This window comes from Lissotriton vulgaris, chromosome 3_1 (assembly GCF_964263255.1).
Source record: "Lissotriton vulgaris chromosome 3_1, aLisVul1.2, whole genome shotgun sequence".
NCBI classification, from domain to species: domain Eukaryota; kingdom Metazoa; phylum Chordata; class Amphibia; order Caudata; family Salamandridae; genus Lissotriton; species Lissotriton vulgaris.
In genome coordinates, this window is record NC_141689.1 from 540804419 (window position 1) to 540829454 (window position 25036).

Here is a 25036-nt window from a genome sequence, read left to right on the forward strand (position 1 = left end):
CTCCTCCTGTTTCCAGCCAAAGTCATAGAGAAGACCGTCAACAAACAGCTGGCCGCCTTCCTCGAGACGAATGGATCCCTCGACCCCTCACAGTCTGGCTTCCGAGCCAACCACAGCACCGAGACCGCCCTCATCGCTGCCACCGATGACATCCGAGCCCTGATGGACAACGGCGAAACAGCGGCCCTCATCCTCCTAGATCTCTCCGCGGCATTCGACACTGTCTGCCACCGCACCCTAGTGCAGCGCCTCAGCAACGTCGGAATCCAGGAGAAGGCACTGGAATGGATCATCTCCTTCCTCGACGGAAGAACACAGAGAGTCCGTCTACCACTGTACAAGTCAGAGGCCACCGAACTCATCTGCGGCGTCCCTCAAGGATCCTCGCTGAGCCCCACCCTCTTCAACGTCTACATGATCCCCCTCGCGGCCATCGCACGCCAACACAACCTTAACATCATCTCCTACGCTGACGACACCCAGCTGATCCTCTCCCTGACCAACGACCCCGCCGCCGCCAGAGCCAACCTTCACGAAGGGATGAAAGACGTAGCCGAGTGGATGACGACCAGCCGCCTGAAACTGAACTCAGACAAGACGGAAATCCTCATCCTGGGCTCCTCGCCCTCCACCTGGGACGACTCCTGGTGGCCCCCCGCCCTGGGCACCGCACCCAAACCGACAGACCACGCATTCAACCTGGGCTTCATCCTGGACTCCTCCCTCTCCATGACCAGACAAGTCAACGCCGTCTCCTCGTCGTGCTTCAACATCCTGCGCATGCTACGGAAGATCTTCCGGTGGATCCCCACCGAGACCAGGAAGACGGTCACCCAGGCCCTCGTCACCAGCCGACTGGACTATGGCAACGCCCTCTACGCCGGAACCACCGCCAAGCTCCAGAAGAGACTCCAGCGGATCCAGAACACCTCAGCCAGACTCATCCTCGACATCCCACGACACAGCCACATCTCTGAACATCTGAGAGACCTGCATTGGCTCCCCGTCAACAAAAGAATCACCTTCCGTCTCCTCACCCACGCACACAAAGCCCTACACGATCAAGGCCCGAGCTACCTCAACAACCGCATCAACTTCTACGCTCCCAAACGCCACCTCCGATCAGCCAGCCACGCCCTCGCCGCCGTCCCCCGCATCCGAAGAACGACATCAGGAGGAAGGTCCTTCTCCTACCTGGCCGCCAAGACCTGGAACTCCCTCCCGACCGACCTGCGCCTGACCCAAGACCACCTCTCCTTCAGGAAGAAGCTCAAGACCTGGCTGTTCGAGCAGTAGCAGCACCCCTCCCCCCCCCCCCCCCCCCCCAAGCGCCTTGAGACCCTCCGGGTAAGTAGTGCGCTCTATAAATGTCTCTGATTGATTGATTGATCCTGATCCAATGGACGTCACAAACTTCAGACCCATCTCTCTGCTCCCCTTCCCAGCCAAGGTGATCGAGAAGGTCATCAACGCCCAACTTTCAGAGTTCATCAAAGCGAACCACATCCTGGACCTTCCTCAATCCGGCTTCTGAAGCAATCACAGCACTGAGACCGCCTCCTTACCGCCACAGATCACGTTCGCACCCTTCTCGACTAATCTGAACCGAAATTGCAGCCCTCATCCTCTTCTACCTCTCGGCGGCCTTCGAAACAGTCTCCCACCGCATCCTATGCACATGACTCCACGATGCTGGCTTTGGCGGTAAAGCCCTAGAATGGATCTGCTCCTTCCTCACTGGCCGAACTCAGACTTCCAACACTGATTCCCCCTTCGTCTTCTACTCCGATGACACAGCTGATTCTTTCACTCACCAACTAACCTATCAAACCAAGAACTTCTTCCACGATGGGATGAAGGCTGTCACCACCTGCATGAAGGACAACTGCCTCAAGTTCATCTCAGAGAAGACTAAAGTCCTCATCCAGGGCTCAGACCCCCCCCCCCCCCGATCTGCCTGAGGCGTCTCTTGGTGGCCCACAGCACTTGGAAACCCCAATACCCACAGACCACACACAAAACTGGCATGATCCTGAACTGCTCGCATACCATGAACCGCCAGATCAATGCCATCTCATCATCCTGCTTCTCCACGTTTTGCCAGCTCCAAAAGACCTTCAAGTGAATCCTCACAGATTCCAGAAAGACTGTCACCCATGCACTGATTAGCAGTAGACTAGAATACGGCAGCACAATCTACGCCGGCATCACTCAAACTCCTGAAGAAACTTCAGAACATTCGTAACACATCTCTTCAATAGGTAGGGATGACGGCACTATTCTGAAGAAGCAGTAAAGATAACTGGAGTTCACATTATGCCTAGGTGGACAGATTAGTTATCAATAACGCTGGTGTAGCTATTTAAACTGAGCAGCGGTGCCTAGTTCCTAAGGCTATTACATTTTAAAAGTGACCATGGTAGGAATATTATGCTTCTATGTATGGAATGGTTACATATAATGTACTTATTGGTTTTAACATTTAAAGTTAGGCTTTTAAACTGGGTAAACAAAACGAGGACGAAGGTAAGTAGCTAGCAGTTGATTCTGACTTATGAATATTAAAAAAATAAGAGTTCACTAAAGGTATTAGTTTTACAAAGAACACGTCCTGCATTACACAATTAGTACTAAAATGTACACTTAAATTGAAAAGAAAATGAACGTGGGGGGGTTTTAGTAAGGGGAACTTATAAAAAGGAGAAAGCTCTAGCTCGAGTGAAAGGAACTCGCTCTCTAGTAAAGTTAAACACTATATGGGGCCCTCTAGTATAGATATATAAAGCTTAGACTTCGCAAGTGCGTAATATATAATTTGATGAGAAACCTCCCGAGAAGGAATTGGAATTTGTCAATGATGTGATTTACACTTTACTTTAACGCCTCTCTTGGAAACGTTTATATATTTGTCTTGATGTACTTTTTAATGAAGACTTCTCTTATTTAATTTGTAATGTTGTTCCCTTGCACACAAAAATATATAGAAAAAGAAAAAAAATATAATGAACGTGGATCAGTCTTAATCATTTACTTACACTGGAAGTGGTGGAAGCTTGAAATGGCTAGCGCTGCAAACAATCACAAGTTTCTCCAATACAGCAACTGATTCACTTTAAAAAGTGTTGTACTTATGGCGTGGCTCAGGCCACTCAGAACTGATATTTTCAAAATGAAAGGCAAGATTGTGATATTGTATTTATTGACTATGTACTCTTGCCTACAATGTGAGTTTAACAATTGTACTCAATTGTTTCATCATAGTAACAGTTGGAATGTTGGTATTAAAATTGAGTCGCTTCTCATGCATGTTTAAGCACTCCTATAGACAATACAGAATATCTGCTTTAGCAAAATTATATTGCATATATCATAGGTACGATTGCATGTGAAAGGAATGCAGTCTCTAATTTCAGTAACTGCTTGGCAACCCACTGAACAGTCACAATAGAATCAAGCTTCGCAAACTGTACATCAATCAAAGCAAATCTGCTCTAACTGCAAAACACATTTTTGTAACGCTGGCGGCAACTTGAGGAAAACGGGATTTAGCTCAAAATATTTCTGTATGTCATCTTAAGATATTTAGAGGCAACAGATGTGGGCTAAAAACTACCTACACATGTGCATGCGGCTACGTATACAAAATGCTCTAACAAATGTCCCCAAAACACATTGATGGAAATGCAATATATTGGCTGGAAGAAGGAATGTGTACAATGTTCTAAATCAAAGATACATTTCCTGCTAACTGTGGGGGGAGGGGGAATGGATGGTCAAGGGGTTCTGGGATTATGACATACGCTCTTCAAATCTCTGAAAAAACGTTAGTTTTTTTACAGCACATCAGTTCAAGGTTTAAAAGTAAAATAAATTGTTGCCCATAAAGTATTTATACCAGATTCTCTAGCAGTGATCTAACAATGGCTGCTACCCTTTAAAAGCAACGTGTTTATTCCCAGCAGCTTTATTTATACAAACTGCAGTCCACTAAACTTATAAATGAGTTTGTCTCCATCGCTTGGCAAGCTTAAGGGGTTTTCAGTTTTGACCTGTTCAGCGTTTATCTCAAAACATCCCCCCTTACAATGGAGCTTTATTCTGGACGGTGTGATGTAGATTTTTTGCGGTTGTCTTTCTTTAAAATTTTAACTAAGGGTGCCTGAAGATTTAAGCTCCCTTTTCTGAAATAAGTAATACAAATTTTAATTTGCCTAAAAAATGTTAATCACTTGTCCTCTTTTTCAAGGTCCACATTTAGGAGAGTTAACAATTTACTTTTCAAGTTTATTACTATGCTTACTTAAATTCCAGTCCGATATTGTATCGTCATCATTAAGTTCATCATCATCATCGTCATCCTCTTCAATACCGTCTTCCTCATGCTGCTGAGCGACAGTTCGGGATCGATGAAAACGTGGCCTGATGTCCTGTTCACTATCAGGAACTGCTTCATCCTCTTCAACGTCACCCTATAAAAAGACACATACTAAACTTGAAGTAACAAAGATAAATAATTTCACAAAAAACTGTACACATCCGAGACACCAACACCACACATTTTTCATTTGGAGGGGGTGAGAGGTGGAGGGGGGAGCTTCTGTTAGAAATGTCAAAATGTAAGTTTCTTATGACAATCATCTCATAAGACCATTTACATAACCTGATAAAGTAAAAAAAACAACCAATTAACAAGAAAATGTACTTTAACTGCTATTAAAAACTGACCTCCGTAGATTGCTACATCCAATGCCTTCACTGAACTAATGCGATCCTTCGCTGAAAGTCTTGTTAATGCTCAGTGGTGTTAAAAATAAAAGGCATAACATTTTCTGACTCATAAACATGCTCTGGCAAAGCATTTGTTCTTCTCTTTTTGCTTTGACAAGGATTCTTTTTGACACTTTCCAGAATCAGCAAAACTAAAATCTGACGTTCATTATCGGCAATAGCCATCTTAATTGCAGAAAAAAGACACCACAATGATACGCGTCATCAGGCATGTGCATCTAAGCAAAAATGAAGCTGCGACGGCAGTTTACTTTATTTTACATTTACCATTCCAAGATCTCGTACACCCATCTTAGAGAGGTATTTTTTTTTTTTAATGACAGGTGTAATGACTCACGCAGGGGAAATCAGAACGGACCATGGAACCTTCTAACTACCAGCACCTAGCCTATTGTCCCTCCATCAATCTTGTCCCCCCTTATACTAGCTGGGGTCTGTGTGCACACTGTATAGCACCCACTGTCACAAGGCAGTCACAGCCTGTACTGTGTGTAGAGTCAAAAAATGTTGACTCTACACGCAGTTATTTTTCTGCAAAGAAGTCTTCTCGAGTCATGAGGTAGCTTGACTCTACCCCTAGCTGGTAATACGCATGAGAATCAGCTCCACTGTTAGATTGTTTTCCACATGAAGTGTGAGGGTGGAGATAGATTGAAGTGATACATAAGAGTAAGATATGACTATGCATGAAAAGTAAGAATGGCCACTGGAAAAGCCAGAGGCTTCCAGGAGGAGGGTGGGAACATGTGAATCTACTGCATTACATGCCACAAACAAATGCTTACCAGGTAAGCAACCTTTTCTGTTCAAGGCATGTATGGCTGTAGATACACATGCTGTGCATAAACTGTAAGGCAGTCGTACCATAAACGGTGGCTAGACTGTGGATGTTAAAATATACTGAAAAAGCGTATGGAGTACAGCCTGTCCAACATTGGATTGTTGGTGTGCTAGTACATCCACACAACAGTGTTTTGTGCAACGATGTAGTATAAACCAGGTAGCTGCTATGCATAGGCCCGCTATGGCAATGTTCCCCGAGGTCCACCTTTTTAGGTTTCGCCTAAGTGAGAGCTGCGCTGCGCAGCTTTACACGAAGGTGAAAACCTAATGAGAATAATATGTTGGTAGGGAATCCGCCCCTCTGTTCCATTGGCTAGCTCCATAAATGGAGGCTAGCCATTGGAAGAAGGTGAAAACCTAATGAGAATAATATGTTGGTTGGGAATCCGCCCCTCTGTTCCATTGGCTAGCTCCATAAATGGAGGCTAGTCATTGGAACAGAGATCTGTCCGTCATGGCCGTACCAGATTCGTGGGCGTTCCCGCGATTTCTTCCTTCTCCGCCCCTCTGTGCGCGTCATCTCGGCGGTGGGCGGAATCCTGCACTAACCAATGGAGCCGTTACAAGGCGGAGGTAGGTGCGCAAGACGCAGATACTATTTATTGAAGCCCAGGCACAGACGGCGCTTACGTGCAGTTGAAAATGGAATGACCGGGCGCCATGCCAGAAACCTGCGGTCTTAACATCGCGCTGCACCCAAGCCCCTCAAATCCAGTCAGGCAAGATCAAAGCGGCGCTGCCCGGACTTGGAAAAACATTTCCAGTCGCGTGGCTATACTGTCTTTCAGGAGGTAATTCGCGCCGGGAACGCACGCAGCTCGGATTGCCGGGGCGAGACTTGAAAGCTCCGCGCGGCCAGGGCGCACACATGCGGCGCATATTTCTGTTCTACCGGAACGGGGACGAGGGGCATATTTTGTCTACAACAAAACCTCTAACCAGGCCTCCAGCAAGCTTGTCCAATCAATCGAGCTCTGTGCCTGACCCGCAGCCACCGCTTTCACTTTCAGAACTGTGACCCCTGCTCAAAGAAACGGAGGGAGACTTAAAAAAAAAAATGAAATCACATCCCCGTCCCAGTGAAAGACAAAATAACTGTGGAGGTGTAAATCGTGGCTGCTGCCAGTGACAGGAAGGGTTCTGGTGAGCCATTAGCATAAATCTGACAAGCGCTAATTTGATGGGCGGCGGTATCTGTCTGCTACAGGGCCAGTCTAGACAGCCTTTTGAAACACCACGGTTTGTTCCCAGTCCCGCCATCTGGATATGGCAACAAGAGCCGAGCCGGTGCCTTTCACACATGGATCAAAGCACATGCTAATGCCATCATGAAGTAATGCACATAAAATCCATCGCCGAACACCAAGCCATTTCCCCAAACCCTCGGTGGAGACGTCTCGCCAGCTAGGGGCAGATAAATACGAATATTTAATGAGCGGGGCCTGTCCAGGGATATTGCTGTCCTGTTTGTTTAAGAAAAGACCAGTTTTGCAAACCTGCTCCGGTTTGTTTTAGAAAAGGCACGTCTTGCATTGCAGCGCTGCCCCCCATTTACAAATGTTTGTGTCGAATTGCATTTTAGCGTTCTCTCGTCCTTAAAACCACTTTGTGCAGCAGTATCGAATTAACAAAAGACCAGACAATAGTTTTGATCTCTTGAGTTAGTTTGTGCAGCATTATCACAATTAATTTTTATCCACTTGCTCTGTTCAGATGAAAAGGTAACAGAATACAAACTCTCAAACAAAATAATGTGTGCCAGAACATAACACGCCACAGTAATAGTGGGCAAAAAAATACATTTCGATTTTCACAATTATTAAAATACAGCATAAACCATTAACACATTGCAATGGTCACTGTCTAAAAATGAACAGCAAGCTCTGCTTCTTTTAAAGTGTATTCCACCCTATACATATTTGCACATTTCATCTTTGCGTGTTCTCTGTAAAATTACAGCAATAAAAGCCTTCATGTAGAGTTTTTTTAATCATCTTAACCAGTACACATTTTTATTATCTACATGTAGATTAAAAGGAAAAGGCAGAGCAATCCATGGGATTCCTGAAAACGTCACTGATTAGTGTTCCAAGTACCAAGCAAATATTAAAGGCCTATATTTTATACAACGTTCACGGTTACATAACAACCAGATAGTATTACAGTTTAAAGAACAGTGCAATAACCGATCAAGGCAGCGAGGCCCCACTCCGGCCAGCCTAGTTTAGTTCGAGCCTAACAGACAGCGCAAACTGTGTGGTTGCAAAAGATATATTGTGGGCTTACCAAGAATATACAGGGGCTTGTAGCCCCATGAGAGTGTATGTGTTTTCCAGCTATCTCCCCTCCTTTTCGCTTGCCCCTGTGCTTCTCTCCCCACTCACAGTAGTGTTGCGCTCTGTCCCCTGTGTGTGCTTACTCTCATCCCCCATGTGGTCCATGTTGCTCTCTTTTGATTGTGTTGCTTTTCCCCTCACCACTGTGTTGTTTCTGCTCGGCTCACCGGGTTGTTTGTCCCCCATCCAGTCCTCCACCCTGCTCCTAGTCATCTTTTTTAATGGAAAAAAAAAATGTCTAAGCACTTTCATGCTGCATTTTAAAACATTGCTTTCATACTTTTTTTATTTAAGGATTTATCTCCCATTGGTAAATAAAAATAATTTTAAGCACTTTCGTGCTGCGTTTTAAAACAACGCTTTCATGCTCTTTTTTTTTAATTCACCGTTCTAGCTCAGGTTGGTGAGTAAAAATGATAAAAGAATATATAGACAGGCCATTGTGACACAGTGATGCATACACCACACTCGCCTCGCTGCTAAACATGGCACTGACACACCACTGAGAGAGAGACACAAAAACCACAGACCTTAAGAGGGCACCATTTGCATATTACTCAGGCACCGTGACACACTGGCACGCCCGACATGATGCCATCGGCATGAAACGCCAGCCCAGTCATACCTTCACACTCACCTCAGTGCTATATATAGCGCTGCAGTGAGACGGTGTCACAGCCCTCCGGAGCACTAGGGCATTACTGGTAATCAATCACCAGCTGTAGTGACACACGCGTGAGTGATAACACAAGACACGCAGACCAGCAGGCTTTACTGCTAGGAGCAAGGCTGGCTAGCTTCGGCGCTAGACACCGACACGTCTGCCTTGCTGAGCCTGGCGGACCTCCAGGCTCAACCCAAGAATAAGAAACACACCGACTCACTACTACACACGAGCCAGACAGGCCTCCCCGCTGAAGACAGTCAACAGGCTCCTGCTAAATAGGTATACTCAGGCCTCCTTGGTGAACACGAGACACACAGGCCTCACTACTAAACACAAGACAGACAGGCCCCCGCTGAACACGAGACACACGAGCCCTACAATTGAACAAAAGACTGACAAGCCTCGCTACTAATGAGGACACACAGGTTTCACTGCTGAACGCGACAGATATGCCTCCCTGTTGAACACAAGACAAGCAGGCCTTACTGCTGATCTCACACACAGGCCTCACTACTAAACAGAAGACAGACAGGCCAACCTACTACACATGAGACACGGAAGACTCACTATTACACACGAGACACTGAAGCCTCTCTACAAAACAGAAGACAGACAGGCCTCCTTGCTGAACACGAGACACACGAGCTATACAACTGAACAAAAGACACACAGGCCTCACTACTAATGAGGACACACAGGGTTCATTGCTGAACGCGACAGATATGCCTCCCTGTTGAAGACAAGACAAGCAGACCTTATTGCTGAACTCGAAACACACAGGCTCACTACTAAACAGGAGACAAGCAGGCTTCACTGATGAACACGAGACACACACTCCTCATTGCCCACAGCAAGAGTACACATACGTGTCTGGTGTTATGTCATGTGTAAGGATTACACCTGACCCAACTCATCGTCTCTGTGCAGTGAGTTCCTCCAGGCTTGTCCTCAGTCTCCCTCTGTGTGCAGTGAGTCCCTCCTGGCTTGTCCTCAGTCTCCCTCTGTGTGCAGAGAGTCCCTCCTGGCTTGTCCTCAGTCTCCCTCTGTGTGCAGAGAGTCCCTCCAGGCCTGTCCTCAGTCTCCCTCTCTGTGCAGTGAGTCCCTCAAGACTTGTCCTCAGTCTCCCTCTGTGTGCAGTGAGTCCCTTCAGGCCTGTCCCCATTCTCCCTCCCTGTGCAGGGAGTCCCTCCAGGCCTGAAATGAGACTCCGCCTTTGTGCAGCTAGCTCATGCAAGTGGGTTCTAGCCTGCACCAAAATAACAGATACAACTTTGTTTTGTTTTTTCTTGCCTTCTGCCTTTTGATTGTGCCTGTGCCTGTTCCTGTTCCCGCCCCCCCCTCCTGCTGTCCGTGTGCCCGTTCCTGCTCCCCCTCCCGCTGTCCGTGCCTCCGGCCCCACTTGTAAATGCTTGTTTTATTTTTGCAGTATATTTCCTTGGGAAAGCACATGTCTGTAGTTGCATTTGGGGAATGAATCTCTGAAACTGAGATCTGTTTTGAATTTTGGAAGTGCTTCTCTTAGAGACAGCAGCATAGTGTGGGCTATGAGAGCTGTGTGGGCTGTGAGAGCTGTGAGAGCTGTGTGGGCTGTGAGAGCTGTGTGGGCTGTGAGAGCTGTGTGGACTGAGAGAGCTGTGTGGACTGAGAGAGCTGTGTGGGCTGTGAGAGATGTGTGGGCTGTGAGAGATGTGTGGGCTGTGAGAGATGTGTGGGCTGTGAGAGATGTGTGGGCTGTGAGAGATGTGTGGGCTGTGAGAGATGTGTGGGCTGTGAGATGTGTGGGCTGTGAGAGATGTGTGGGCTGTGAGAGATGTGTGGGCTGTGAGAGATGTGTGGGCTGTGTGGGCTGTGTGAGCTGTGTGGGCTGTGTGGGCTGTGTGAGCTGTGTGGGCTGAGAAAGCTGTGTGGGCTGAGAGAGCTGTGTGGGCTGAGAGCTGTGTGGGCTGAGAGAGCTGTGTGGGCTGAGAGAGCTGTGTGGGCTGAGAGAGCTGTTGGCAATGTAAATAACAATGCCATTTATTTATAAGTAAAAAAAAAGAAATGTCATGAGCAATGCCAATAGCTCTAACTTTTCCAAAGGCGAAACCATTGCATTGTAAATGCTTGTTACATGTAGAATGGGTACTTGGAAGACTAGGTAAAGCCCTCTTGGCTTTTGCATAACATGTTTGGATATATTTTACTATCCACCTGGCTAGCAAAAAAAGAAGAATATGCTGCTCCTATTTACACTCAGGTAAACACCATTAGTGTACATAGATGGAACACAGGTCAGTGAAAATATTTAAATTTCGGAGCAAAAGCCCACACCCACGCTTTATCAATGGTCAGCTCTTTGTTGGGCAAGTCTTAATTAGGATAAACCTCAAACACATTTTTTGTTTTTTTTTGTTTTTGTTTTTGAAAAACCTTTATTGATAATTCAAAGCACACAGCTATTCAGCCTTACATCCCTGAGGCTAGGCAGCAATATAAAGAGCGGAGAAAAGGTGTGCACAAAACAATTCAAGGAGCAATCCGGTTTAATTTTATAATATAAATAAGAACCTAAGAGAACAAGAAGAAAACCATAAAGGGAAATAAGGAAAAAAGGGGGGGGGGGGGAGAGGAAAAGGTGGCAAGGTATAACATAAGAGCGGCAATGCACGATTCCAGGGGGCGAGTGGGACCTTTTAGCACTCTGAACTAACCATATCGAAAAAGCGTACAATTGTGGGGGGGAAAAGAACCAGGATTACGTTTAAGTGAAACATTGGGCGGAGGGAATGGCTAGGGAGAAAGACGAACCTCCAGCGGACCTGCGTCGGGGGGCACACAAATATCACCTCTGTATGCATTCCACGCCCCCCAGACAACCCCCCACATCTTAGGCTTACCCCTAGCTAAGTACACAGTTTTCTCACGGAGCATGCACCAGTCCATATTGGTTTTCCACAGTCCCAAGGAGGGGGGAGTCGGGCGCCCCATTTTTGAGCAATATCTTGCTTGGCCACCATGTACCCTAACGTGACCCAGCGGGTTTGTGCATTAGTGTAATCAGTCGGACCCCACACGTTCAACAAGCAGCGGCGAGCTTCCGCAGACAAATCCACACCAGTCACTTCACGCATAACCGCATGCACCCGGTCCCAATAGGAGGCAATGGCCTGGCATTCCCAAATGGTATGCATGAAGGTGGCCAGTGCACCGCATCCTCGCCTGCAAAGACCATCCAGGGAAAGCCCCATATGAATCAGACTGGGGCCAGTGACATAAACCCTGTGGAGTATCTTCAGCTGGACTAAGCGCAGCCTAGCCGAAATTGCTACTTCCTTGGGGGAGGACACCGCACACTGCCAATCCTCATCATCCAGCTCAATCCCATCACGTACCCACTGATCACGCACATTCAACAACAAATCAGCCCGAACATTTATTAGCTTTTTATAAGTCAGGGAAATGGTGCTGTCTGGCATATGGCCGTCCAGCACCCTATCTTCCAGCGGGGACGACTCGGGACCTTCTCGCCAACAGGCAGGGTACACATAAGGGCATGTCTCAATTGTGCATACCTAAAGTATTCCGTGGCACCCAGTTGGAATTCAGTCTGCAGAGTCTCAAAAGACTTAATTTCCCCCCTGGCCATCACATCAGCCACCTTGGAAATGCCAATGAGGTCCCACCGGTCAAACCCCTTCGAGTGCCACAACATACCCAGCAAGTCGGAGTCATAGAGGGGAGTGGCCATAGTGAGCCTACCCTTCCACCCCAATGCTTTCGTAATGGCCCTCCATATGTGCACAGCGGTCTTAGTGGGACCAGTCAGTTTTCCGTCCAGAGATCTAGAGTACAACGCTCTGGAGTACATCCCGTCATTCATGAGCCAACGGTCCATGGCATACCCCGGACTCTCCGCCGGTCCATAAAAGCCATGATTAAGAGCAGCCAATTGGGAGGCCCAATAGTACCGGCGGATGTCAGGCAAAGCAATACCGCCATCGTACCATGGAATGGTCAATTTAATTACAGCTATGCGCGGCCTACCCTCCCACAAGAGGGTCCGCTGTAGACCTTCAATTTCCTTTAAGTATTTGGAAGGGACGGGGTCCTGTGTGTTCTGGAGCGCGTATAAGAAACTCGGCAGGGACATCATCTTGAACAATGCCGCGCAGCCCAACAGGGACAGCGGCAGTCTTTTCCAACCCTCCACATCCCGCCTGAGGCGCACAAGAGGGGGAAGCAAGTTGTTGGCGTATCGTGCCCGGGCATCCGTTGATATGTAGATACCCAGGTACCTGAATCCCTGCTGAGAGACCTGTATCGCGCAGCCCCTAGGAAGACGTGGGGTGTCTCCGCTAAGCACATAGAGATAGGACTTAGACCAGTTGATGACTAGGCCCGAGTACCCACCAAAAGTGCTCAATACGTCAAACATCACAATCAGGGATCGACAGGGGGAGGTAAGATAGAGCAGGATATCGTCCGCATACAGCGAGACTCGATCCTCAAAGCCAGGTGACCACTTGATCCCACAGATATCAGGGTGGGTGCGGATCCAGGCAGCGAGCGGCTCGAGCGCCAGGGCAAAAAGGAGCGGCGACAGCGGACAACCCTGTCTAGTACCCCTGCGCAAGGTAAAGGAAGCCGACATCCGGCCGTTGACCGTTACATTGGCCAACGGGGAGGCATAGAGAAGCCTGACCCAACTAATGAAGTCGGGGCCAAACCCAAACTTAGACAACAACGCCCAGAGATAGTTCCATTTGAGGGAATCAAACGCCATCGTTGCGTCCAGTGAAGCCAGGACAGTCGGCTCGCAAAGTTTGTGCACCCGCGCCATGACAGCGTGAAGCCACCGAAGATTAAGAGCAGTGTTGCGGTGAGGTATAAAGCCCGACTGGTCCGGATGGACCAAGTCTGCGATCACACCCACGAGCCGATTAGCCAGTAACTTAGCCAAAATCTTGGGTTCGGCATTCAGCAGGGAGATCGGGCGATACGATCTACAAAGGTCCCTGGGCTTCCCTTCCTTATGAATGACCAAAATAGTGGCCAAACTCTGATCCAGCGGGAGTTCACCGGCCTTCCGGGCCTCCAAGAACATGCGCCGCAGGGGCACTGTGACGGTATCGGCTTTAATCTTGTAGAGTTCCACCGGAAGACCATTGGGACCGGAAGCCTTGCCAGATCGCAGGGATCGTATCGCGAGCGCCACCTCATCAGCCGTAATACCCCTGTCCATGTCGTCACGCTCGGTGTCCGACAGGCAAGGAAGCTCAACCCCTTCCAGAAAAGAGGCCGAGTCTGACTCAGTCAAGGTGGAGACCGAGGTATAAACCGTCTCGAAGTAGTCGGCAAAAGCAAAAACACATTTTTGTTGTGAATTTCAATTTCTTGTAAATAAGCCACAATCCAATGGATCGACGTTTATATGGGAATTGCAAATTTGACATTTGGTTAAAACCATTCTAAAACCTTAGTTGCTGGGGCATGGCCCAACGCAAAGGAAAATGGCCGCCTGACCGCGAGCACCACCTCAGGACCACAATTTGGGCCCTACTGAGAGACTAATGTGCAGATAGCACTCCTGACACAGGTGAAAGACTATGGTACCACTTGGGAAAGGAATAGCGGCTCTGGGCTGCCTATTGCCTGTAAATTCCTGCAAAGAGATGTGCCGATAAGGAGGACTGCGCCCTTCTTGAAGCCTGAAACTGGCCCCCGGAATGCTACAAGGCCGTAGATAACGATCCTGAAGGATCTGAACGAATGCATGCATACACAGGATGCAGCACTGATTACCACCCTCACCACATACCAGAATGACGTGAGTGACATTTGTTACCTGATGGGGCATATTTGGCGTACTTAGGAGCCCCAATGGGCCTAACTTAGGGATGACTTACTCACCTGGTTTACTCTGAAAGGCTCCCTGAGGTAGGCCTCAAGTTTACTTTTCAAACTGCTCATACTTGGTCCAACGGCCCGCGCTTTGCCCTTTTGCTTGAAACTGTTATTTTCGCCTCCTCCGTCTGTTCCTAACAAAAGCCCCAGATACATTTTCCCACAAATGCAGGGTGATTTGAAGCTCTAAACGACCATTCAGCATAACCATCGCCGGATCAGGCAACCTTTCATGGACTCTAGACTCCGGCCATTGTTCCTTTCTTTGCAGTTACCTCCCCTCATTTGCTGTTTTATCGGACCATGCATCGGCGTTCTAAGCGAAACGTCTCACCTGTCTCAGAGAATCCAGCACAAACAAGTGAATTCTGAGACGCATTGAAAGAGGCACTCTCTATTATACTTGACTGTTACAGGGGTAGTGTTAATGCTTCATTACTCAAACATAATGCCTTATACACCTGACTAACTACTTCCTGAGAGTGCGGTTCCTTGACTCCCCGAGTTCCTTTCTGTGACCTTCGCATAACCACTGAAAGAGCCCACAGAAACTACCTCCACCAGTCTGTCACGGAGTTGACACTTAATATCTACCTCCTTAACAACCTTATATGTGTGGTCCTGGATTACTACTGAAAAGCCTGAACTAAAGCGGCTTAGCCCTTTTTCCCTCTAAGCAGCCCAATCTTTGGTTTGGGGACCACACAGCAACAAGGTGGCCGAAAAAGACTCTAAGCCAGGCAAGAAACAGACCAAACAAGAACCTCCTGCCTCGGAAATTCCCATCAAAGGCAAACAGTACTCAAAGAAACAATGGGCATCATTCTTAAAAAGCTGTAAAATGTACTACAACAGGCTCATGCGACAAAAATCAGCATGGACATTATGCTGTATCACCTACAAAGGTTCACCTCACCTGTTTCACAATTACCAAGACCAGTCTCTTCCTTCCTCGACAACATCCAAGATGCTGAGATGGAAATATTCTCCTTCAACTCAGGTTGCGTTGTAATGTATTATTACTTTAATGCTCTGCCGCATGTCTTATCCTCTTGATATTTGCTTAATTATGCCACTTGGCTGTCTTTTGCTTTGGATGCACAAGTTACTTACCTTAGGTAACAATATATCTGTAAGAAACATTAGTTATAGATTCCTTACCTTAGAATTACCCCCAGGCTTCAGACTGGACCCGGAAAGTTTTTACGTCAGCAGTACCTAGGCACGTCGGAAGGTGGCGTCGGTCGGCTCCGCGTCCGTCGTCGCCGGGATGACGTCGCAGCAGCTACTTGGATGCCTCCTATGCACGCCGACGTCTGTTCTGTACAGGACTTTCTGTGCCAGAAACGCAGAGCCATGCAATACACTGACCATCGGTGCACAAAACTAGGGCCCTTAAAGGATGTCCTTAACCCTAGAAATCAGTTCGCAGAGCGGGGAGGATGGAGGGGAGGGGGGAGCGAGGGGGGTGGCGGCAAGGAATCTATAACTAACTAATGTTTCTTACAGATATATCGTTACAGACTGAAACAAACTGGAGGGACTGTGAACCACGATCGCACCAGAAAGTCCTGGAGAACAGAACGGCCAAAGAAGCAGTCTCTCCAGACTTCGCTGTCCAGGCAGTTGTGTTTGGTGAACGTGTGCAGTGATGCCCTTGTGGCTGCCTGACAGATGTCATTCAGATGCAGTCCCCTTATTAAGGCAGTAGTGGCTGTCGTCGCCCTGGTGGAGTAAGCGTGTAGCCCGACTGGAGGCTCCTTTTTAGCCAGAGAGTAACAAGCCTTAATACACAACACGACCAATCGAGAAATGGTGCGTTTGTGCACGGCCCGACCCTTCTTTGAACCCACGTAACCAACAAAAAGTTGATCATCCACACAGATCTGTCTTGTGCGATCCAGATAGAAGGAGAGCTCTTGTTTTGGGTCCAGGCATTGGAGCCTCTTCTTCCTTTGAGGGATGCGGAAAGAAGGTAGGCAAACTAATGGTCTGCCCGATGTGGAAGGCAGTGACCACCTTAGGAAGGATGGACGGGTCTGGAGAACCACCTTGTCCGGATGAACAGATTGGAAAGGAGGTTGTGAAGAAAGAGCCTGGAGCTCACTCACTCTTCTAGCCGAGGTGATGGCTATCAGGAAAAGCAGTTTTAAGAGTCTGAAGGCGTAAAGGACAGTAATGCAGTGGCTCAAATGGAGCACACATGAGATAGGTTAGCACAAGGTCAAGTCCCACTGAGGCATAACGAGGGGGATTGGAGGAAAAAGATACGTTAAGCCTTTTAGGAAATGGTTAACTACTGGGAACTTGAAAAGAGAAGGCTGATCTGGCAACCAAAGGAAGGCAGAGATGACTGAAAGGTAGCCCTTGAGAGTGCCCAGAGCAGAGCCCTGCTGAGCTAAAGAGAGAAGAAACAAGAGTACTTCAGAAAAAGGGGCAGAGAGGGGATCCACAGCTTTTGCTGTACACCATGCCACAAATTTGTTCCACCTACAGGCGTATACTGTCTTAGTGGAGGGACGCCTGACTGCCAAGATTACATCACAGACTTAAGGAGGCAGGTCGAAAGAAGTCAGCTGCAGCCGCTCAATCTCCACGCAAGGAGGTGGAGACTGGACAGGTTTGGGTGGAGAACCGTCTCCTGCTGCTGCAACCAACAGAAGATCCTCCTTAAGAGGCAGTCTGATCTGAGGATCGATGGCCATGTTGAGCAGCTCGGGATAACAGACTCTTCGTGCCCAATCGGAAGCCACAAGAATGACTTGGGCCCGGTCGCATCTGATCTTCAGCACTCTGGGCAGAAGTGGTATAGGCGGAAATGCCTCCAACAGACCGCAACTCCACCCACAACGAAAAGCGTCGCCGAGCGAGTGCCACCTTGAAAATTTCAACGCGCAGAATTGCTAACATTGCACGTCACTTCGGTTGCAAATAGATCTAACCAAGGCTCTTCCCACTGTTGAAAAAGACAATGCACCACCCCCGAGGGAAGACGCCATTCGTGATCCATCATGCTTCTGCGGCTGAGTTTGTTGCCCTGGCGTTCAGGGAACCGGACAGGTATTGAACCACCAAGGAAATGCCCTGATGTTCCAGCCATGTGCAGAGGCGGAGGGCCTCCTGACATAGGGTCCACGACCCCACCCCGCCATGTTTGTTGCAATACCACATGGCGGTGGTGGTGTCCGTGAACACCTGCACTACTCATCCCCAGGCAGAGGGAAGGAATGCCTTCAGTGCAAGACGAATCACCCAGAGCTCCAGAAACCAGGGACAGAGGCTGAAAAATCTGACTCATAGCCCGAATATCCCGGACTTGCTGTTCAGGAGGATAGATCCGAAACCGCGTTGCGTCCAGAACCGCTCCGATGACGAGGAACTTCTGAGAGGGATTCAGGTGAGACTTCGGCAGATTGATGGAGAACCCCAGGAAATGCAGGAGGTCGGCCTTAGTCTAGAGGTGGGAGACGACTGCCTGGGGCGAGCCCAACTTCACCAGCCAGTCGTCAAGATAGACGAAGATTGAAACCCCTGATTTGCATAGATGAGCTGCGACCATCGCCATCACTTTCGTGAACACCCGAGGGGCGCTGGTAAGGCCAAAGGGGAGCACGGTAAAGAAAGTGATCGTGGCCTACCGTGAACCATGATTAGTGCCGGTGGGCCGGCAGGATGGGGATGTGAAAATAAGCATCCTGCAAGTCCAACGCTACCATCCAGTCTTGCGGGTCGAGGTCATACAAGACCTGAGCAAGCGTCTACATCTTGAACTTCTCCTTCAGGATGAAGCGATTGACGTCCCTGAGATCCAAGATAGGACGCAGGCCCTTGTCCTACTTGGGGACCAGAAAGTAGTGGGAGTAAAAACCACAACATACTTCTGGGACAGGAATGCGCTTGATGGCTCCCTTGGCCAAGAGAGCAGTAACATCCTGCTGGAGAAGGGCCAGATGATCCTCTGGCATGCGGTGGTATTTTGGTGGCATGGCAGGAGGGGCAGTCTCGAAGGGGAGGGAGTAGCCCCTTCGGACTATTTGCAAAACCCACCTTTCCAACGTGATGGTGCACCAGTGGGGGAGGTGATGTCGAATCCTGCCGCCCACTTGCGTTTGATGGTCCTGAAAGGTCGGACTAGGAGGGTTTGGAGGCTTCTGCAGCGGGGGGTTGGTAGGCTGGCCTGTTCGTTGGCCCCCGGAACCATGCTGGTTGTTTCCATGTCCCCAGCCGTGCGAAGGTTTGGTAACTTACTGCGGCCTGTGGTCCTGGGTGGGACGTAGGGGGGCACCCCTTCCGTAGCCACAAAAGGGGTGAAAAGCAGACTGCGCCAGACGGATGGAGAGAACCAAGGACTTGGCCGTAGCCAGTGAGTCCTTAAAGCACTCTAGGGCGTTGTCTGCTTTGTCAACAAAAAGGCATGTCCATCAAGGTGTTCTGGACATCCCCTGAAAAGCCAGTGGACCTCATCCAGGCGTATCGACTAAGCACTACCGACGTTGAAATAGTCCTGCCCAGAGAGACGGCGGTGTCCAGCCCACAACGGACTGAGGTAGCACTTGCGCCACTGTATCCCGCACTGAGTGCGTATAACGGCCCAAGAGACATGCAGTGTTTACAGACAGCAGTCCTAAGCTGGCGGAAGAGAACATTATCTCGCCAAGGTGGTCCAGCTTCTTGGATTGCCTTTCCGGTAGATCGGTAGGAAGGCGCTTTTGGAGGTGGAAGCTTGAACAACCAAGCTCTCTGGGGTGGGGTGTTAAGAGAGGAAAGTGGGGTCACCCGGAGCCAGGCGGTAGCGTCGGGCAATCATCCTGTCCACTGGAGCCCCAGTGTTGGGCCTGAACCACGTGCCCAAAAGGACGTCTGTAAGGGCCTCATTAAACGGCAGCAAGGGCTCCTAAGAGCTCGCAGCCGATTGAAGCACCTCTGTCAGGAGGTTAGTTCAGACTGCCACCGTAGGAAGCTTGAGGTCGAGAGCCTCGGCCGCCCTACGTAACAACACTGTGTATGACACGCCCCCTCCTCCGTAGCCACAGTAGGAGGAGTCAACATGCCACATTCAGGAGAGGTGTCAAGACCACTGGCATCCCTCAATTCCTCTCTCCAGTCCTTCTCAGTATCTAACTGGTCAGTTAGAGGGTCACCTGACCCCTCCCAGTCCTCCTCATCCTCTTCTGGGTGCCACCGCTGTTAAAATGGGACCCCAGTAGTGAACAGGGGCACAAAAGCCAGATCCGGCGGACGATGCCGGTCTGGCTCCATGTCCACGTCAGGAAGGATGCCGGGGCGCCGCCGCCGGGGATCCGACTGGCACCAAATATGGATAATGGTGCCGTAAGGGGCGGCACCGGTGGAGGTGTAACAAGGTCAACCCGCGCCGATCCGGATACAAGCCTGGATCCAAGGGGGGCTTGAGGTGCCTGTGCCGCCGGCAGCGAAGACCTAGGCCCACCAACCAAATCCGCGGGGCCCACAAGCGCGCCGGTGGGTCAGTACGCCTAAAGATGACATGCATCGTCTCGTAGAACGTACAAAGTTGGGCGGGGGTCGCTCCGGGTCACGGAAAGGGAGGGAAGCTCGGAGTCGACCTGTCTGGCTCCTCACGCGGAGCCTCAGGAGTGACACCATCTGCATGCCTCGTCGGATCGGCCGACCGACGAGGAGAAGTCAAAAAGCGATGATGCTTCCGATGCTTCGACTTAACCGACCCAGAGTGCGAAGACTTCGATGATTTTGAGCCGAAATTGTGTTGGCTCCGCAACCGGTCCCTCGACCTCCCTCTCAAACGGTGCAGAGCAGATTGTCGGCGTTCAAGCAGCTTTCGGGACCACTCCCTCCAAGCCTTCGGAGCCATCAACTGACAGTCGGAGCCAGACTTCGGGTCATGGTCGCGTTTCAGGCAAAAGAGGCACACGCGGTGCGCATCCGTCACCGACATCAGTCGGGTACAGGAACCACAGCTCTGAAGCCGGGTATCCCTCGTGCACCTGTTCGGAGTCTCGAAACAAGACCGACAAAAGTCAGAAAAATGTAGTCAAAAAATGACTGAGGTACCGTTCTTCCCGGATCTGTGCTGGCTGGCACGGCAAAAGAAAGAACTGACGTCAGAGCATGAGGGCAGCTTCTAAGTAGCTGTCGGGACGTCATCCCAGCGACCACGACGCAAACGACGGATCCAACCAACGCCACCTTCTGATGTGCAGAGGTATAGCTGATGAAAAAACTTTCTGGATCCAGTCTGACACCTGGGGGTAATTCTAGGTAAGGAATCTATAACGAACGTGTTTCTTTCAGATAATGATATAGATTTGAATTGTTTGGCCTTCTCCTACTAGACTGTATTTGTCCTCCTCTAGAAAAAAGATGCTTCTGTATTTTAGATATTTTCTCAATACTGTGAATATTTGCTCTAGCTCAAGATTTCTGTTAGGTATCCCACCTCCCCGTCACAAGGTAAGGAAGAACTGCCCTTAGTGCTGAACTTCTATGTCCCCTCATATGAACCAAAAGACAGAACTGCTCATTCAACCATATCATCGTAGTTGTGCCCATGTTTTTTTCCGTACTTGGTTATTTTGCTTATTTGTGTTTGTTTATTGGAGCCCAGTAGACATACAGCCTCCTCCATTGGATTCTATGCTGAATCTATTTCAGGTTGGGCGGGCCAGAGGGTTAAAGAGTTGATGGGCACTAAATTCCTGTTTTTCCTCTGGTTCTCATTTTCCTGTCACTTTGTTTGCTGGGTGACTCCCTTTTTTATACTATGCTATGGTCAGGACTGATAACAAATGTCCATTCTGTTTGACTCAACCTACTTTTGCTGAAGGGCACATACCCTACAGGTGGTCCCTCTGCACAACGTATTGTGATGGGTTTGACTATTTTTTTGCCCAACTAGCTTTACCTCGTATCACAAATGCTGAAGACAGACTGCGCAGTTGCAGTAAGCGCAAAAGGTTTGAATCGTCCGGGTAAGACCAGGAAAATTCTTTAATACACATTCAAATTTAAATGTGGCATACTTTTACTGTAGGAGTCTAAACTTTGTTAATAACATTTCCTCCTTCAAACCCCCCCCTGGATCTCAGAGGTCATAGGTTCACCCGCATAAAGAAAGAAAAACGGGGTGCTCAAAATTACCAAACCAGCGAAAATTATAATTGTAGACGATCTTGGGGACCACAACGGAAGGAGATTACTCAAAAAATTATCGAAAGCTGGCTAACGGTTTTGTGTGTTGAAGACTTATGCTTCTAATGTAAGTGATACAAGGTTCTGGAAACACTGATAAACTGATTGACTGGGCTCCCCAACAACTTGAATGATCATTGGTGGTTAATTTAATGTCCCACTTGATCCCACCAGGGACCTCGGTTTGTGACCCAAATTTAGGCCCTTGACATCCCACAAATCACTCCACAAAATTTGCTCTAGGTATTCACGGACTCTTGGCACCTTCAACACCTGTACACCAGAGACTATACTTTTTACTCCTCCTCCATTAATCATTCTCCATAATTGACTACCTTCAGATTTCTAGCAATCTGGCCAGAATGATCGCAGATTCCACCATTGAACCCAGAGTGACCTCGGATCACTAGGCCATCTCAGTCTCTCTGGCTACCCAGACTGATAAATCTTGGAGACTCAATCCTGACATATTACAGGATCTGGCCCCTATTGAGACAGTTTGCTCAGTCACCAGACTATTGTTCTCACCAAGTGCGTTGGGACACCTTCAGGAGCACTGCTAGGGGGTGTGATAACTGACAATAGCGCCCACATCAGTAAGTCCACAAACACACAGCATTAAAAATGTAGAAACCGAAATCAAGCAATTAGGAATCAGACATCACTCTTAGAAGGATACCTTCTTTTTGGACACTCTAAATTGAAATAAATATTAATATAACAAAATCCTGAGCACCAGATCTGGCCAATAGGCAAGTAAATTCAACTAAATAAAATGATGTACTGGAAACACCAGTGAGAAAGTCCTAGCCCGCTGCCTATGATACAATCAGGACGTCACCTCCTCTCTGACAGGGGTCATTTGGGGGCAAACTCCATCTAGACCCTCAAAATTTCCCATGTCTTTTTACACTTCAATCAAAACTTGTACTATGAAAACACTAATGTTAACTCCACTGACAGCCTAGCATATTTAAATAAACTTAACCTCCCCAAACTAGATGGCCAACGCCAAATTAGTCTAAACCAGGCCATTACCGAATCCAAACTGTATTCAGCTATTAAAGTCCTCAAAGTGGGGAAAGCTCCTGGCCCGGATGTACTATTTGCCTGCTTTTACTAATTATTCACGGATGAATTGCGCTTGCCGGTGCTTGAGCTCTTTCATAACCATGCAGAATCTGGTTATTTTCGGGATACTACAGCGGAAGCAACAGTAGCACTCATCCCTAAGGACGGCAAGGAACATCCTTACCCTAAAACCTATAAGCCGATATCGCTTACTAACTTACAATGTAAAATATATGCTAAAATCCTTGCTGAACATATTGAAGCAAAGTTACCCTCCCTGATCAGCACTTATCAAGCTGGCTTTTTCAAGGGGGGACTTAAAGCAAACTCAGGGGACAGTGTTCCGCCTGACAAGAGTAAAAAAAAATGGGGTCCTCCCCTAAATAAGATATTGGTCCTGAGGAAAGCCATCGACCCGGTGAGGGTGCAGGTGGGCTTAAACATGTAGGCCATTTTTTTACCACATGATGTGAGGGATACATCATACATCCATTGTCACAGCCATCCGTATTTTAACATTACCCATATCTCTTTTCTCTCATTAAATCATTTTCTCCGAGATAAGAGGTCATTTTAGATCACTTTTTCTCATATGTGGATACCAACTAATCTCTCGAACAAGAGAGATTCCCTCCTGGTGGAAGAAACAAGACCCAATGATGATGCTATCAACTACGAGTACGCCAACTGCAAATGATATACCACTGGCAGAAAATAGCTGTTGAGACAGATTTTGTTTGAGATCCCTCATGATCATACGGTCCCACTTCCGTCTTGAAAGCCATCATGTCTTGCTTCAACTTGGGTGAGTCTTTTATAAGGATGACTCTGGCCCTCTACTCAACTTCCTAGTGCCAAAATAAGAACTAATGGGGTCCTGTCCAATTCATTTTCACACAGGCAAGTCAGAGTCTTTGAAATTAATGTTGGGGGACAGCGTTCTTGCGAAGTGGCCTCTCGTCTGCCCTTTCTACCACTAGAATGCAGTCAGTTACATCAGAAGGGAGTACAAAGCTGGCCCACAATACATATCATGAGAGTGACTAGAATTAACACCTGGATGTCAGCCACAGTTATGTTTATAAAAGAGTCAGCCCAGGGCCCCAGGCGAACCCTTTATGAGACTTGCCAGCTCCATCTCCTTCCTCAGAGTTGCCCTGGCACCTTCCTTGTGACCTTCTGAACCAAAGAGCACTCTTTGAAGTGTACAGGGGAAGCCTTACTCTCCCTTCTCCTATATTTCCCACCCAACTTACAGGAAAGTAGCAATATACAAATCTGTCAGGGGGGATTTCTCTACCTCTTCTCCCCCACATTTGATCATACAAATGGAACCCATAACCTGCTTTGTAGTGTACCATTTACAGGCACACATACACCTAGCGCATGCATTTAATATACACACACACACTGCGCAGCACTGTATCCTTCAGGTACCATACTACTCACAGTCCCTCTTATTTCATTCTTCCCTTTACAGGGACCCAGATTAATCTGGTTGGGGACCAAACCGGAACGATAATTTAGGGTTGGTTTTGACATTTTGATGATGGGTCAACTTGTAGTTGAAAACGCAGCTATTGCCCTTTATCTTGCATTTCCCTTTATCTTGCATTTCAAGAGAAGCTGAAACAATAAGCTGCCTTATCTCTTAGAGTGTACAAAATGATTAAAATAAAGTAAGAATACAACTTATATAGTCCCAAAAACTCTAATACCAAGTGCCTTCTCAAACAAATTCCAACCTGTCATTTTTAACTTTAAAGGAACAGAGTTGAGAACCATCTCTACGATTCAGCGTATTTAACTTTAATACACGATCACTTGCACTGGTGACCTTTAATTTAACTATCTAGAGGTAGTGGGCCCCTGATTAAAACTATGCTGGGACAGAAACTACCAACCTAGGTCTACAAAAACAAATCCTCTCATTGCCATAAATTTTTAACATAATCAACTCCTCACACTCTGGAATATATGAACCAATAACCACATATTTCAGTTGGGATGTACCAGTCATGGTTTCTTCAGGCACAACATACAGAAGTCCATTGTTTCAAAATATATATCCTGGATTGTTTTAAAAATTTCAAATTTGCTTGTAACCTGCGATGCAACTGCTTGCTGCCAACATGTTTCGTTCACTTGGAACTTCTTTACATTATTTCGCATACATTGTGTTTTTTTTAAATCCATCATTATTTACACTTAAAAATGTAATACATTGATCACAAAAATTCAGCAGAGTTCACCATGTTTA

At 47.9% G+C, this 25036-nt stretch overlaps 1 protein-coding gene across 1 annotated transcript in view; it reads right to left on the bottom strand.

Annotated features, from left to right (window-relative positions):
- Positions 1–25036, bottom strand: part of TNPO1 (transportin 1) — a 1561564-nt gene that overhangs the window by 795602 nt on the left and 740926 nt on the right. Inside the window, exon 10 of the mRNA XM_086960799.1 lies at positions 4301–4469. Within this exon, the coding sequence (XP_086816925.1) occupies positions 4301–4469 (169 nt within the window). The remainder of the gene's footprint in view (positions 1–4300; positions 4470–25036) is intronic.